At 40.4% G+C, this 13,711-nt stretch overlaps 1 protein-coding gene and 1 non-coding gene across 2 annotated transcripts; both read left to right on the top strand.

The window, feature by feature from the left end:
- Nucleotides 1-765: 765 nt before the first annotated feature.
- trnas-cga (transfer RNA serine (anticodon CGA)) lies at nt 766-847 on the top strand. The gene has a single exon. It is a non-coding gene; the product is annotated as a tRNA-Ser (tRNA).
- A 5,496-nt stretch (nt 848-6,343) lies between these two features.
- rapgef4a (Rap guanine nucleotide exchange factor 4a) lies at nt 6,344-13,405 on the top strand. Its single transcript, XM_088383045.1, has 26 exons — nt 6,344-6,377; nt 7,599-7,663; nt 8,200-8,306; nt 8,608-8,729; nt 8,807-8,990; nt 9,070-9,154; nt 9,248-9,308; nt 9,400-9,476; nt 9,554-9,700; nt 10,008-10,123; nt 10,194-10,279; nt 10,361-10,439; nt 10,533-10,683; nt 10,799-10,887; nt 10,983-11,013; nt 11,083-11,161; nt 11,240-11,386; nt 11,488-11,585; nt 11,658-11,783; nt 11,908-12,086; nt 12,161-12,251; nt 12,334-12,384; nt 12,463-12,550; nt 12,622-12,686; nt 12,764-12,818; nt 12,895-13,405. Exons 1-26 carry the CDS (start codon nt 6,359-6,361, stop codon nt 13,020-13,022), a joined length of 2,526 nt encoding a protein of 841 aa, XP_088239171.1. The 5' UTR covers nt 6,344-6,358; the 3' UTR covers nt 13,023-13,405.
- The last annotated feature ends 306 nt before the right edge of the window (nt 13,406-13,711 follow it).

Genomic DNA, 13,711 nt, shown 5'->3' with positions numbered 1-13,711 from the left:
AATGTAAGAAAGAGTCCCTCGCTGTTTGAGAACTAAAAAAAGATAATGTTGTACATTGGATTAAATATTTATTCTTATGTGAACTGTTAGCAAACGCGAGCAAATTGTCAGAGACTTATGTAACAACATGCATAATGGACTTTTGTGCTAAAAGTGGCATAACCAGATGGTGATCTATTTCGCGGACTTTTTTTTTGTGGGGCATACCCACTTTTTCACTCCCCCAAGCTCTAATCCAATTGGCATATTTAATTGAAAAATGCATGAATTGTGGACCCTTCATCACATTATGTTGAGTTTGCTCGGAAAGATAAGCACGACTTGCTTTTTACACTCTTCCATCACACCAATGTTGTGTTGACTAGTCAGCCAGTTGTCTCTGGAAAAGGCGCAATTTTGAGGCATTTCCGTTGGTTTTATCAGACCTCTCATTCCATTTGAGACAAGCAGAGCTGATAGGCTGAGATTTATGGAGCACCGCTCATGTGTCCAATATTTGTGTGTTGTCATTTTGGACTACTGTGACTTCTGTGCCATTTGAATTTAGATTCAAACATTTCGTAACCACGAGGAGTCAAGCTCTCTGGAATGAGAGGAAAATATCTGAGCAGGGTCAGTTATCACTGCTCTAAACAACATTTCCTTTGGAATTTAGATAAGCTCTTCTCAAATCGGACATATGTAAATAAATGTTTTGTGTGAGTTCCAATGGTTGCAATTAATTGATGCGTTGAGATGAACATGCATAAATAAGTCCATTGTGTGGTCACGATGGCCGAGAGGTTAAGGCGTTGGACTCGAAATCCAATGGGGTTTCCCCGCACAGGTTCGAATCCTGTTCGTGACGTCTTTATCTTTGATTAAATTGTCTTCTGTGGAGTCTCATACTTTCCATTGAACTCTCAAATTGCTTGAATTATTTGCTCTTGTTTTGATTTTGTGCAGCCCATCAAGAAATCATCACCATCATTAATTTGGATAAAAATGCATGTGTTTACTATTTAAAGCTTTCTGGATCATCTCCTAGCAACGGTAGGCGTTATAGACACAGTCAGTGGGCTTTCTCCTTGGGGTAACATGGCATGCTGCAGCCAAGGGAATGGTTCCTATGGCAACCTCTCACACATTGTTGAAAAAAAAAAAGCAAGATTTTGAAAACCAAGCTGCAGGTGTCGGTTATCTGATCAGATACAAATCAAACGCTGTTAATAACTTTTGGACGTCTGACGTTGCAAGCACACACCTATTGTATGTATGATTTCTCCAAATTCCAGTGAGGGTTACAAACTGTCGACACTGCAGACTTTCATGGAGGTATGCAGCGTGACAGGAATGTGAGTGTTATTCAGAATGTGGTCCAAGCTTAGCCTTCCATGATTAAGTAGGTTTTGTTTCTCAATGGGCAACGCAACGAACCAAAATCTTCCAGAATAAATTTGAATTCAAACCTTCTCTGTCAGATATCCCTTAAAAGCGTGAATGCTGCGCTCTTATGGTTGACATGTGTAGTGCATTTTATTTTATGGGTGCCAGAATTAAAAACAGATGGCCGGCCATACAGTAAAGTAACAATAGAGAACACCTGTAAAGTGTCAAACTAGTCACATAAATATAGCTCATGAAGTCAAAGCATAATAAAAACATCCATCCATCACTCTTTAGTAATTTCATCAACAATCATTCTCAGTTCAAGGGAAATAAATTAAAAACAAAATCATGGATAGAATTTCCACATAGAGTAATTAAATGAATTTTATTTAAGCATTGAGCAATTTTGTTGATTGTTGGGTCAACATAATTTGTTTTGGTTAATTTAGCTCTTGTTTCAGTTTGAGACTACGACCACTAGAGAGAGGTAGCGAGCTTTTAGAGAAACTGTCAGATTTGTGTGCGTTATTATCAACAACAACAAAAATAGATTTAAAGTTCATTCTTTTCCAACAATATAAATGACATGCAATAGTTGATATTTTATAGGTGAGACATCTGTTGATTATCTGCTACTGTTCTCAATTAGTTTCCCGAGTGAGATGGCCCATTTCCTCTGGGACGAAGGGCGTCGGAGCTGTTAATTTCCAGGCTGGGTGTGCAAATCAGTGCACTTGTAACCTGTCACCCTGCATGAAGCCAGCTGTCGTGCGTGGAAGTAACCGGCTTCCCATCATCTCTGCCACCACCTAAACAAGGTTTGTTTCATGCGAGATCAATGTTCATCAATGTTGTGACATGCTGCGTGTGAACTGAGCTTGCTAAAATGAAGCTTGGCACTTATTGAATAGCTGCTTTATTTTGAAATAGTTGCCATGTTTACAATTTTGGCAAGCTGTATGTGATTTTTTGACATTTCATGCAGATTTGTATTTGAAACAAAAGTCATTTGTTCCAGCCATGTCTCTTTTCTTATCTTTGAGCCCTTTCGGTCCACAAATTCTGCATCCAAAAACCGTTTATAGCTTTGCTTTGATTTTCTGTTGTTAGATTTCTCGCAATTGAAGCGTTACCAAAGGGAAATCTGCATAATTTATTTGTTTACTGATCATCATTTGGCTTTCGACAGGGGGTAAGTTTTCCTGAATAATTCTCTGGCCCATGTTCTTATTAACTCCTGCCAAAGAGTCTTTTTGCGTGTGATGCTATCAAACTTGAGCGGATGCCTGTAGGTTCTGATGACAAACTCCCAACCCACTCCCCAGGGTGACATGCTGGGAGTCGCAGCCGTTTAATTTACTTTAATTATTTTCATGAACAGTGCTAAGAGCATTAAGTACATATGCACAATAGTTTATCTTTCAATGGCAGTTTGCTCTCTGATCCAAATAATTTGACAGCAATGTTTTTGTGAAGGCAGATTTTGTGCCACTCTTGTATTGGATCTCAGTAAATTGTCAGTAATGCTGGCATGTGGTTGACTTCCTTTGCCAGAGAAACCACAACATTGCACTCAAACTAGGTTATCTCTTTTTTTGTGTTGCTTTCCAGGCTATTATCATAAATTCAGCTCACCAAACAACTCGACTCATTTTGTTTTCATGATTTGTCCATACTGTTTGCATGCTAAGTGCTACGCCAAATTTGAGCAGTTCATCATTTAACCATGCAGTTTTAATATTGTGAATTGGGGTAGTGACTAAGCTTTTTATGCACCTCGGCTTGTGACACAAGCTAGTGATCACATGACCTTTTTACCAACAGAAGCGAGAGGAGCTGAGCAGTGCCTGCATCACTTTCCTTCTCACTTCCCTGCTAATGGCTAAAGTGAATAAAACAAGGATTGTAAGGAAGTGCATAGCTGGGTGGAGGAAGCTTTGATATTTTTCTTTTAAATGTCATGAAATGCTCGCCATTGTACGTGATTTAAGTGTGTCAACAGTGCTTATGGCTGTGCACGTTGCTCATGTGTTTATGCTTCGGGCGTAACTGAGAGTGGGTGGGGGAATTGTATTATGTGTCACTGTTGTTGGTCCATATAGAAGCAGCCTGCAGGAAAAGCTGATGAAGGGGAAATGGCAGGGACACAGTGTAGGGGGCGGGTGTGTGTGTGTGTGGGGGGGGGGGATCTAAGAAGTCGGTCACATCCCAGGCCGCAGTCCCTCCGAGTGCATGGCAAGAGCAGGACGATTCTATCTCTATTATTTGCTTATCCGCCACGCTCTGAGTTGTTACATCATCAAACGACCCCAACTCTAAATGATAAGATAAGGAAATGACCATCATTACCTTCAAATAATACAAATAGATTGCAAAAAAAGATTAATTGGGCCACACCCACAATAAGGCAAATACTCTCTTCAAAGTTGTCTGAAAATCTGCCACGTTTAGAAAAAAAAAAATCAAAGTGGCTTTCATTTTCGGAGGTTTGGGTGTAAAGCGGTTTCGGTGCCTCTGCAATTGAAGCCTTGATCAATTACAATCAGGATCTAATTCATAAAATGTATCGTGAATAAAAAGTAACTGATGCCCCCCAAAAAGGTTTAATTTTTACTCATAGTAGATGCCACAAGTTATCGGAAAAACACTACATGAAGCTCTTCAACTCATTTCAACATAGTTGCCGAGTTGCCACAAGATGGCGCCAAAGGGCTACAAGAAACTCCTAAACTCACTTTAATATAGTTATTCAGCACCAAGATACACAAACCATGACAACTTGAAATGCCAAATCTCAAGCAATCCTCAAACCTATTTTTAGAAGCAAAATGTATTTTGACTAATATTTGAACAAAGATAATCGAGACAAAAGGAAGGGAGGGAGGGAGAGAGAGAGAAAGAGGGAGAGAGAATGCGTTAAGTAATCACCTAGCAACCACTGTTCCGGCTGCAGAATGACACAGCCAGCTCACTTTGCTCTCTGAGGGACAGAGCGACCACGTTGGATGTCATTTTTAATCCATGTCTGGGATTAAGAAGGCGTGTCAGACTTTCCGGTCAATAACATCGCAAAGATCGGAGCTAGCAGGTGAGCAACATTTTGTAATTGTTGTCCAGTGTCTATGTGGAGTGTTTTAGCTGGGCAGGAAACTTTGTGTTCACTTTTACAGAATTCAATTCTTGTGTTTAAAATAGGTCTGAAAAACTAATCAAATTAAAATTGATTTATGCAGTGTTTACATAATTTCAGCATTTATGTACAGTCCACTTTCTTACATGGCGTATCATTGTTCCATGAAAAATAAAAACCTGGAAAAAATAATTGCTTAATAAATCACAATTGCAATATTGAAGAGAAACAAAAACATAATAAGATTTATTCAGACTTAGTTGGGATGTGAGTTATGGGTCCACTGAGGTAGCGTTTTCAAAATCAAATTGTGCATTCATGCACAGTGATGCTCACAATGCAACAATGTGTTCAAGCATGAAGGAAGCCCAAATTCAAGAGAACAATACATTGAGTCTCTCCTTTTCCAAATATGTGCATCACTTGGAGATTCCAAGTGAGTTTGGGTAAACTTGTTAGGATGTGATTTGGCTAGCATAATGCTAGCCCTCAATGTAAAACCCCATTAGGCTGGCTAGCAAAAATTAGCATTCACGGGAGTGATTAACCATCAAAAAAACAATAATCCCACTAAAATACTGCGGTAACACACACAGACGTGTAATATAACAATACCCCCAAATTTTCTCCCTAATAAGTAAAACCTTTGTGACCTATTCGAAAATGTCACGGTTCTGTTGAGCGGGATGCTCTCAAAGTAACTCATAATGGATGACGCAAATGTCATTCTTAAAAATAAGAGATGAGTGCTTTTTGCACAAGTGATGAATGTTTGTAATCCGCCTTGAAACTGACAAAGCCCCCCAAGACCAGGTTGAAAGGTTGGAACCCTCAGGGAGGGCGGCTTTATTGGTTCAGTGGGTTGAGTTCATTTGCTCAAGTGTTGTTTGGTTTTACTGCACCTCGCTAATGCTAAATCCCTTAATTGTCAACAAACTGGCTTGCCCAAACGACCATGATGGTTTCGTTTCCATTTGAAGTGCAAGTATTGATTGATGTTGAAAAATACAATCCATAGAACCCGTAGAAACAGAATTTTTGTTGTTCTAATATTGCGCAGTTGAATGAAATGCTTTTAAAATGTGTTCATTTATATTTTAGACATGAATATTTTTTAATAATACTGACTGTCACTTTAAGAACCGTAAAACCTGTGAGTTATTGTCCACTCAATGACAACTATTCAATCATTTTAAATGACGGAAAATCTTCCTTGCCTAACTCTTAATTCGGTTTAATCACTAATCCAAGCTTGACAAATATTTAATGATTCACTTCTGGTTTATTTTAAATTGGATTAGATTTGTTGATTGGACAAACAGGATTTTTTCTTTCCATTATTTTATTTTTTTAAACAAATGCTCTTAATTCACTAAGCTATTTTTATTTTTCTGCCATGTCAGAGTTCAACTCTCAGCTCATGGTAACTTGAATATTTGAATGGCTCATTAGCCTCACTGTGTTCCTTTCCTAAGCGTGCATGATGGGTTCAGAACACTGCTCATTACATAACATCAACGATGACTGCAGGGAACAATGATGTATAAGACTCAGTGCGCTCGCACCGTCATGCTCTGATGACTCGGTGGCTCTCCGCATGGCCAATGCCATGAAAAAGGGGCTACGCGCTCACTGAGAGATGTCTAATCAGACGCTTGTGTAACAAGATGAAAGGAGGACTTGAAAGAGAGTTTTCATATTATCTGCAGAGATTGCTTGACATCAAGCATGAACATGAAAGTGCAATATGGGATTGCAAATGTCATTTAATATGTTTTCAAATATAGTCAATTTGATTTTATTATAGAAGTTATCATCGGTGCTTGGCTGGAGTCCTTGCCCCCTCCCCCCTGTGGTGTGATGGAGGCTGACGCTGACAGTGAGTAACAGCGTTGTTGTTGTTATCTATTAGGACGCTTTATTCATCATTTTATCACGGTAGCTATGTGTTGAACCTCACGCTTAGGCTTTGTTCGGGCCAACTCCTTCCAGCGTTGAAGTTTGATTTGTAATATCATGAAAGATCTGCAAGACGGGTATTAACGTTGACATGAGACAACATTGTGATATTTTGCACACACAATAACTTAATAAAAGTCATCTTAAGCAGACCTCCTGTCTGCCAGACCTACTCTGTTTCAATAGTTGCATTGTTCTAAAGGCTGATACTTTTGTTCAAGCTTTCCTGGTGCAAGTTAACTTAATATTGACCGAGCTTTGCTCAAACAAAGTTCGCAGTGTTGCTTTGCGGTTGTGTACAATGAAAGCGGTAAAAATACCCCCCCCCCCCCCCCCCCCCCCCCCACAAAGTTGAATCTCTTCAGGGTTTTGCACAGGATGTTATATTTTTATATTCCTCACATTATATAGCAATTGTGTACATATTGTGTTCATGAGTTAGATTCATTTTGTAAATATTAGCAATTTTGACATTAAACATTTAAATAAAAAAAAGCAATAGAAAGACAAAAGCAATGTTAGGAGTGTCCCTGTTCTCTTTCTACACTGTACAATGGAGTACTTCGCGCTTTGCACTATGCATGACTACATTAAAAAATCATACAAGAATCCTGCAATTAGAGGCGGCTACTCGCTCCTGCACTTATGTGCGTGTAAATTAAACATGTTTTCATGTAGAAACACAGAGGCTGCACTTTTGCACAACCTTAATGATGTCATCGTTGGTCAGCTGACGGTCACACATTCGGTAATATGCGAATTTTCATGTTCAATCCAAGGATGGGATATGAATTTTTTTGGGCTCGAGTGCCACATTCAAAAACCTAATGAGAAGGACACATTTAGAATTTTACTTCAATGTGATTTTTCCTTAGTTAATTGTCTATAATGTCGGTCCTTGCAGGTTAGCTAGAGCGGCTAACTTTTAACCAATCACAGCGCACTTATCGACAAACAAACATTCGGACGTTGAACCTCAAAATGAGGTCATTATGCAAACCGCTAGCGCACCGTGCTGACAAAATGGACGCAACAAAATGGTTTTTATTGTTTTAAGTTAAAAACTATTAAGTTAAGTCAAACAGCAAACTGTGATAATATTTCCTCTAATATTTTCTGTATTTCCTGCTCTTCCAAACAGGAATGCCGGACAAAGAGAACATAAGTGGCAACTTGTTAGCTTGTACCTCCAAACATCAAAATAAGGTATGTTCTCCTTTCTGTGGAGCCCAGTCAGAAGCTTATCTGTATCAACATCCTTTACGGTTATGGCATAAATAGAAATCAGCCACGAAGGTGGTCTTTGTTTAAAGTTGGTTTAAATATAAACATGATGGCTGTCCAGTCTTCCATCCTGTCCCACCTTGCTGTTGTTGTCCTTTCCTGCCTGCCTTACATAACGTGACGCTCCAGCTGATTGATAGTCTTGCACAGGAAATAGTACGAGACCACTATGGCGACATGATTACCGCTTAAGGGAAACAGAAATCTGGAGCATTCATATTTTGTGTCAGATTTACTACATTTTCAGTTTTGAAATCAATAACTGAAGAACTTACGGTATGGCATATGAATAAGCGATGGCGCTCATTGCACATGACTGCAAAGGTGTCAATGTGCAGCAAAGCATGTAAAATGCATCTGAAATATCAAAACGCCCAAAAAAGCAAATGAGTGAAACGTACGATACTGGATGTGTGATGTTTTGTTTTGTTTTTTTTATATAAATGTTTCGAGTTCAGGTTGCCTCTGAAAAGATCCTGCGTGCAGGGAAGGTTCTCCGTATCGCCATCCTCTCCAGTGCGCCTCACATGATCCGAGACAGAAAGTTCCATTTGAAAACATACAGGTAAAGTGAACATCTTTTTTGGAAGGAGGGACTTTTACTGAACAGGAAAAACCGTCACACTGTACCTCTGTAGGTGTAAAAAGGAGGCTCGAACAGGATTTGCCATTCGATGATCTTAAAGCAAAACTAAGCGGAAATAAACTACTTCAGGTTCTGGCTCTCATTATCATTTCAAATTGACAGTTTCAAACTAAATAAGCATACCACCATCTAGTGGTCAGCAGTGAAATTACATCCAATAAAATTGAGCGTTTTTAACAGTGGATGGAAGGTCTCACATAGCCTTGATGTGTTTTACCAGGCAGTGTTGCGTGGGAACAGAGATGGTGGACTGGCAGATGCAGCACAGCTCCTATGTGCTCTCTCGCCTTCAAGCTGTGGCCATGTGGCAGGTGCTTCTGGAGGAAGGCGTTCTCCGCCATGGTGAGACTCGGTGTGACGCCCCGATCGATTGAGCGCAATATGTTAAGCGTGCCATCTTTCTGTGCTCATTAACCCAGTGGACCAGGAGCCAAGCTTCCAGGACAAGTACCTTTTCTACCACTTCCTGGACGATGAAGAAGAGGAGAGCCCTTTACCCAGCGAGGAGGAGAGGAGGGAGAGCCAAGAGGAGTTGCAGGATACTTTGCTACTCCTCTCCCAGATGGGGCCTGACGCTTACATGAGGATGATTCTCAGGAAGCGGCAAGAATCCCAGACAATTCATTTCATGTCATCTGTGTAATGTTATGATAACCTCACGTAATATATTCTCTATTTCCAGGCCGTCGGAGAGAACGGAAGATGATTTGGAGATCATTTACGAAGAATTGCTCCACCTCAAGGCCTTAGCACACCTTTCCACCACTGTGAATGCTTTTCACTGAATTCTTTCTGTGCAATATAAAGAGTGATTCTTATCATTTGCCCCTCGTGTAACGATAGTGCTCCTCTCCACGCAGGTCAAGCGAGAACTGATGGGGGTGCTCATTTTCGAGTCCCATGCCAAAGCCGGAACAGTGTGTAAGTAATACGATAGAATCAATGGTGCTATTCACTTCTAATTCCAAATAGCTCGCAGCTCCTTAAATTCCTTCCCTATTTTTCCCATCAGTGTTCAGCCAAGGCGAAGAGGGAACATCGTGGTACATCATCCTAAAAGGCTCCGTCAATGTGGTCATTTATGGAAAAGTCCGTTTCGGGGAAAATTGTCAGTGCTGTGTTGTTTCTCTTGGCTAAATGATGGCGGTAATGTGCCCCCGCTACAGGGTGTTGTCTGTACACTTCACGAGGGAGATGATTTTGGCAAGCTTGCTCTTGTCAATGATGCCCCCCGTGCCGCCTCCATTGTTCTAAGAGAGGACAACTGTCACTTCCTGAGAGTGGACAAGGAGGACTTTAACAGGATTTTGAGGGTTTGTTTCTTTTGGACACACGCCGCTTGCCAATCCCACACACTCTTGCTAAGCTTTAACGCCCTCTGTTGGTGAAAAATAGTCTTGCGCTGATTTTTTTTTTCCGTCACATTCGCTAAAGATTAAAAGCCCCAAACTTTTTTTTGAACAGTACCATCATTCACCCCATTATTAGCAACCAGCAGTGTAAATATGTATACATTTGACTTACAAGGTAGCAACGTTTTGTGTGATTTAAGTGTTCATATTCAAAGTACATAACTGATTTCATTTGTTCAAATATGGATCTCACACTTTTTCTCTGCAGGACGTGGAGGCCAACACAGTGCGCCTCAAAGAGCACGGCCAGGACGTCCTTGTGTTAGAAAAGAGTCTCAGTAGTAATCGGACCTCCAACCATGGAGCCTCAACTTCCCATTACAAGTGAATAGCAACTTCTATTATGCGTTAGAGGGTGCTGTTTCGTGATTTCTCATTTTATATGTTGCTCCAGGTACAAAGTAATGTCCGGGACACCAGAGAAAATTTTGGAACACCTACTTGAGATGATGCGAATGGATTCTCAGTTTTCAGAGTCAGGTAAAGTCTGTTGCCCCCCCCTAAAAAAATAATAATGCCACATGTATTTCATGTTTTTTATTCCCTATTTCTCTTTGCCAGATTCCGCCTTAGATGATTTTGTGCTCATGCACTGTGTCTTCATGCCAAATGTTCAACTCTGTCCAGTGTTGATGGCTCAATATCCTTTCCGCACTGTTGAAGTGTATTTAACAAAGATCATCATCCAGATCTTCAACTCTTTATTCTTAGCTAGTCCTTAACCGGTGCCCACCTACCACGCTCAGGCCTCGCAGGGCTCCGAACAGGAGAAGCTGGACTACACGCTCAACAACAAGCGTCGTGTGATCCGCTTGGTAATGCAGTGGGTCGCCTTGCATGGAGATCATCTGCAAGAGGAAGACACATCTGTGGTCTTCCTGGAGGTCAGTTGCAGCTCATCAGAGAATACAGCAGATTTCAAAAGTCTACACACCCTTGTTGGTTTTTTTTTTTTGTCCAAGTATTGTCTTTGGATGCATTGACGTTTATGTTTTGCAGGACTTTCTTGTGGCTGTAGCTAATGACGTGAAATCTCTTCCACCACTCAGTGAGCCACTACCAGAGCTGGAAAAAATTGTAAAGTACAAGTATGTTTTATCATTATAAAACCTTTTTTAAAGCTGCCTAATGAAAGCAAATTGTGATTGATTTTTTTTTTCTTTCTTTCTATTCTACATTTCAGCACTGACGATGCCAGAACTGCCCACAGAAAGGTTCATCTAAATTTTTTTTATTCTGATCATAAGTTATGCTTGAAATTAATTTATTCAACTCTTTCACAGCACAAAGTTTTACTGGAGCAGTTTAATCGGGGAGATGACAAGTTGCAAAAGTGTCAGCCCATTAAGAGCAACGACGAAAGTGAGTCAAGTCCAAGCGGGTGAATCAATGATCAGATGCTTCAGTTAGATTTTATTCCTCCCTTGACTATGTCCTCAGTTCTGTTCAAAGTGTTTTGCTGCGACCACACGTACATCACAATGCGCGCCCTTGTTTCGTCCTCGGTCGGAGAGGTCCTGCATGCTGTGGCCGACAAGATGGGCTCAGTGGAGGACCTCCTACTGGTCAGTCTTAGCTCAGCTGGAGGTGAGAGCGTTTAGCAGCTCCAAAGGCGCTACTCTATTTGAGGGGCGTTTATCAGCCATCTGTTGTGTCGATGAAAAATAATTATTGTTTTGTGTGAGCAGATAAAGTCGTGTTCAAACCAAGTGATGTGTCCGTGTTCTCCACTCTCACCGTTAATGGACGTCTCTTTGCTTGCTACAAGGATCAGCTGGATTCTTTGGTGTGCTGATAAATTGTCTTATTTGGCTTATATTTTGATATCGTATTTAAAAGATTTTTTTTTTGTGTGTAGACCCCCCTGCCGGAGCAGGAGGGTCCTTCTGCAGGCTCCTTGTCAAGTTTTGAATGGATGAGCACCAAGGATGTTGCTTACCATTTGACACTATATGACTGGGAGCTTTTCAACTGCGTTCATGAGGTCTGTTGAGCGAGAGAAAATTATGTAACAGCTCTCTTAAAACTTGGGGAAAAAACTGTTTAATTTATAATATTTCATATATTATAGAGTGCTATATTAAAAATAACAACCCCTTTCTTGCCAGCTTGAACTGATCTACCACATCTTTGGGAGGCAAAATATGAAGAAAAGCACTGTGAACCTGGACCTGTTCCTAAAGAGGTTCAATGAAATTCAATTTTGGGTGATCACGGAGGTCTGCCTGTGCCCTCAGCTCAGCAAGAGGGTGCAGCTTCTCAAAAAGTTCATCAAGATCGCATCCCAGTAAGAATATTCATTTCACGTTGTCTCACAAATTGAACTGCATTTCATGATTACTTTGTGCGATGTGCCAAAAGTTGCAAGGAGCACAGGAACTTGAACGCCTTCTTCGCTATCGTCATGGGGCTGAGTAACCCAGCGGTGAGCAGGCTGAATCAAACCTGGGAGGTTGGTACATGTCTCACTTTTTTTTTTCCAGTTCTCAATTCCCGAACGTGCATGAACACAATCTCCCTTTTGTCTTTTCCAGAAACTTCCCAGCAAATTCAAGAAGTTCCATGGAGAATTTGAAAACTTGATGGTAAAGGAAAGAGTTTGCAATGCATTGTTGATTTTTAGATTTGGATGATGGATTACAACACAGCGACTGTTTGGGCAGGATCCATCCAGGAACCACAGAGTGTACCGACTGATGGTTGCCAAACTCGAACCTCCCATCATCCCTTTCATGCCGCTGTTGATTAAAGGTCAGCCGATGTTTGTTGTCACAACAATTCAACATGTTTGAACTCTTGCTTCCTATTTCTCTTCCGTCCAGATATGACATTCACTCACGAGGGCAACAAGACTTTTATTGAAAATTTGGTCAATTTTGAGAAAATGGTAAGGTTTGAGCTGATTATTTCCCCATGTACTGTAAAAGCTTTTTAATCATATTTGGTTTGTCTCTTGTCACCTAGCGAATGATTGCAAATACAGTGAAGATTGTGAGATATTGTAGAAGCCGGCCTTTCAGTAAGTCACCGCTACTAGCTAGCAATCCGCAATATAAAAATATTCCTTTAATATTTTACAATTTGTTATTAAACAGGTCCTGAGTCACCAGTGGTGAACAAAAGCCACCCTGACGTGTGGCGCTTTGTGCGTCACTTCAGTGTGATTGACAACCAAAGAACGCTGACCCAACTCTCTCATGAACTCGAACCTCGCAGATCTTGATCCCCATCAGGGAAGGCTGTCTTACGCACAGCTTCCTTACTGCTGTTACTGCTGTAACATCAACACAGACAATCACTTGGAGGAAGTCATCAGAGATAATGAGGTGCTGTTTCCAAATGTGCAGGTTTTTCCTACGCTGTATTTCCACCACAGTCACTCTTAGCAAGCAAATTATTGCTCATAGAGAATATCAATTCAGGAAAGCAGGTAAACATTTCTCTGGGACTTTATGTTCTTGTTTATTTCAGCTATAAACTGTATGTGTTGCGTTAAATGTCTCAATATTCCTGATATCAATTTATCTTTTTGTATGAAATATTATTTATACATATTTGTGAACTTATGTGCTGTAAATTATACATAAATATTTATTTTGTCATTTGCATGCAGAGTAATTTGTTTGACTACAAATATTTGGGAGTAATGGAAAATGTCAGTCTAAATATACTCTGTATTTTTTATATAACACATTTAACACCAGTGTCTTGTCCAAGGACACTTGGACGTTCTGAGCCCAGATATTAACAAATCTATCACGATTCCTGTAACTGTTTTTCCAATTGATTGTTTTATTATTATGGCCCAGCAGTTTTTGTTTTTCCGATCGTCGCCGATACTCCCACAACTCCGTCGTAAACCGAGAACTACATAAACTGAAGTGAAATACCCGGAACATGTCATTCCTATTT

Source organism: Syngnathus floridae, chromosome 8 (assembly GCF_059516105.1).
Source record: "Syngnathus floridae isolate MCC-2025c chromosome 8, RoL_Sflo_1.0, whole genome shotgun sequence".
NCBI lineage: Eukaryota > Metazoa > Chordata > Actinopteri > Syngnathiformes > Syngnathidae > Syngnathus > Syngnathus floridae.
The sequence above is the reverse complement of the archived record's forward strand: the minus strand, read 5'-3'. Positions and strand labels throughout refer to the sequence as shown.

Bases quoted from the DNA above. Each gene is read 5' to 3' on its own strand.
- rapgef4a (XM_088383045.1), top strand. The intron at 7,664-8,199 runs GTATGTTCTCCT...TTTCGAGTTCAG, and splicing joins CCTCCAAACATCAAAATAAG to GTTGCCTCTGAAAAGATCCT. The intron at 11,387-11,487 runs GTGAGAGCGTTT...TTGTGTGAGCAG, and splicing joins CAGTCTTAGCTCAGCTGGAG to ATAAAGTCGTGTTCAAACCA.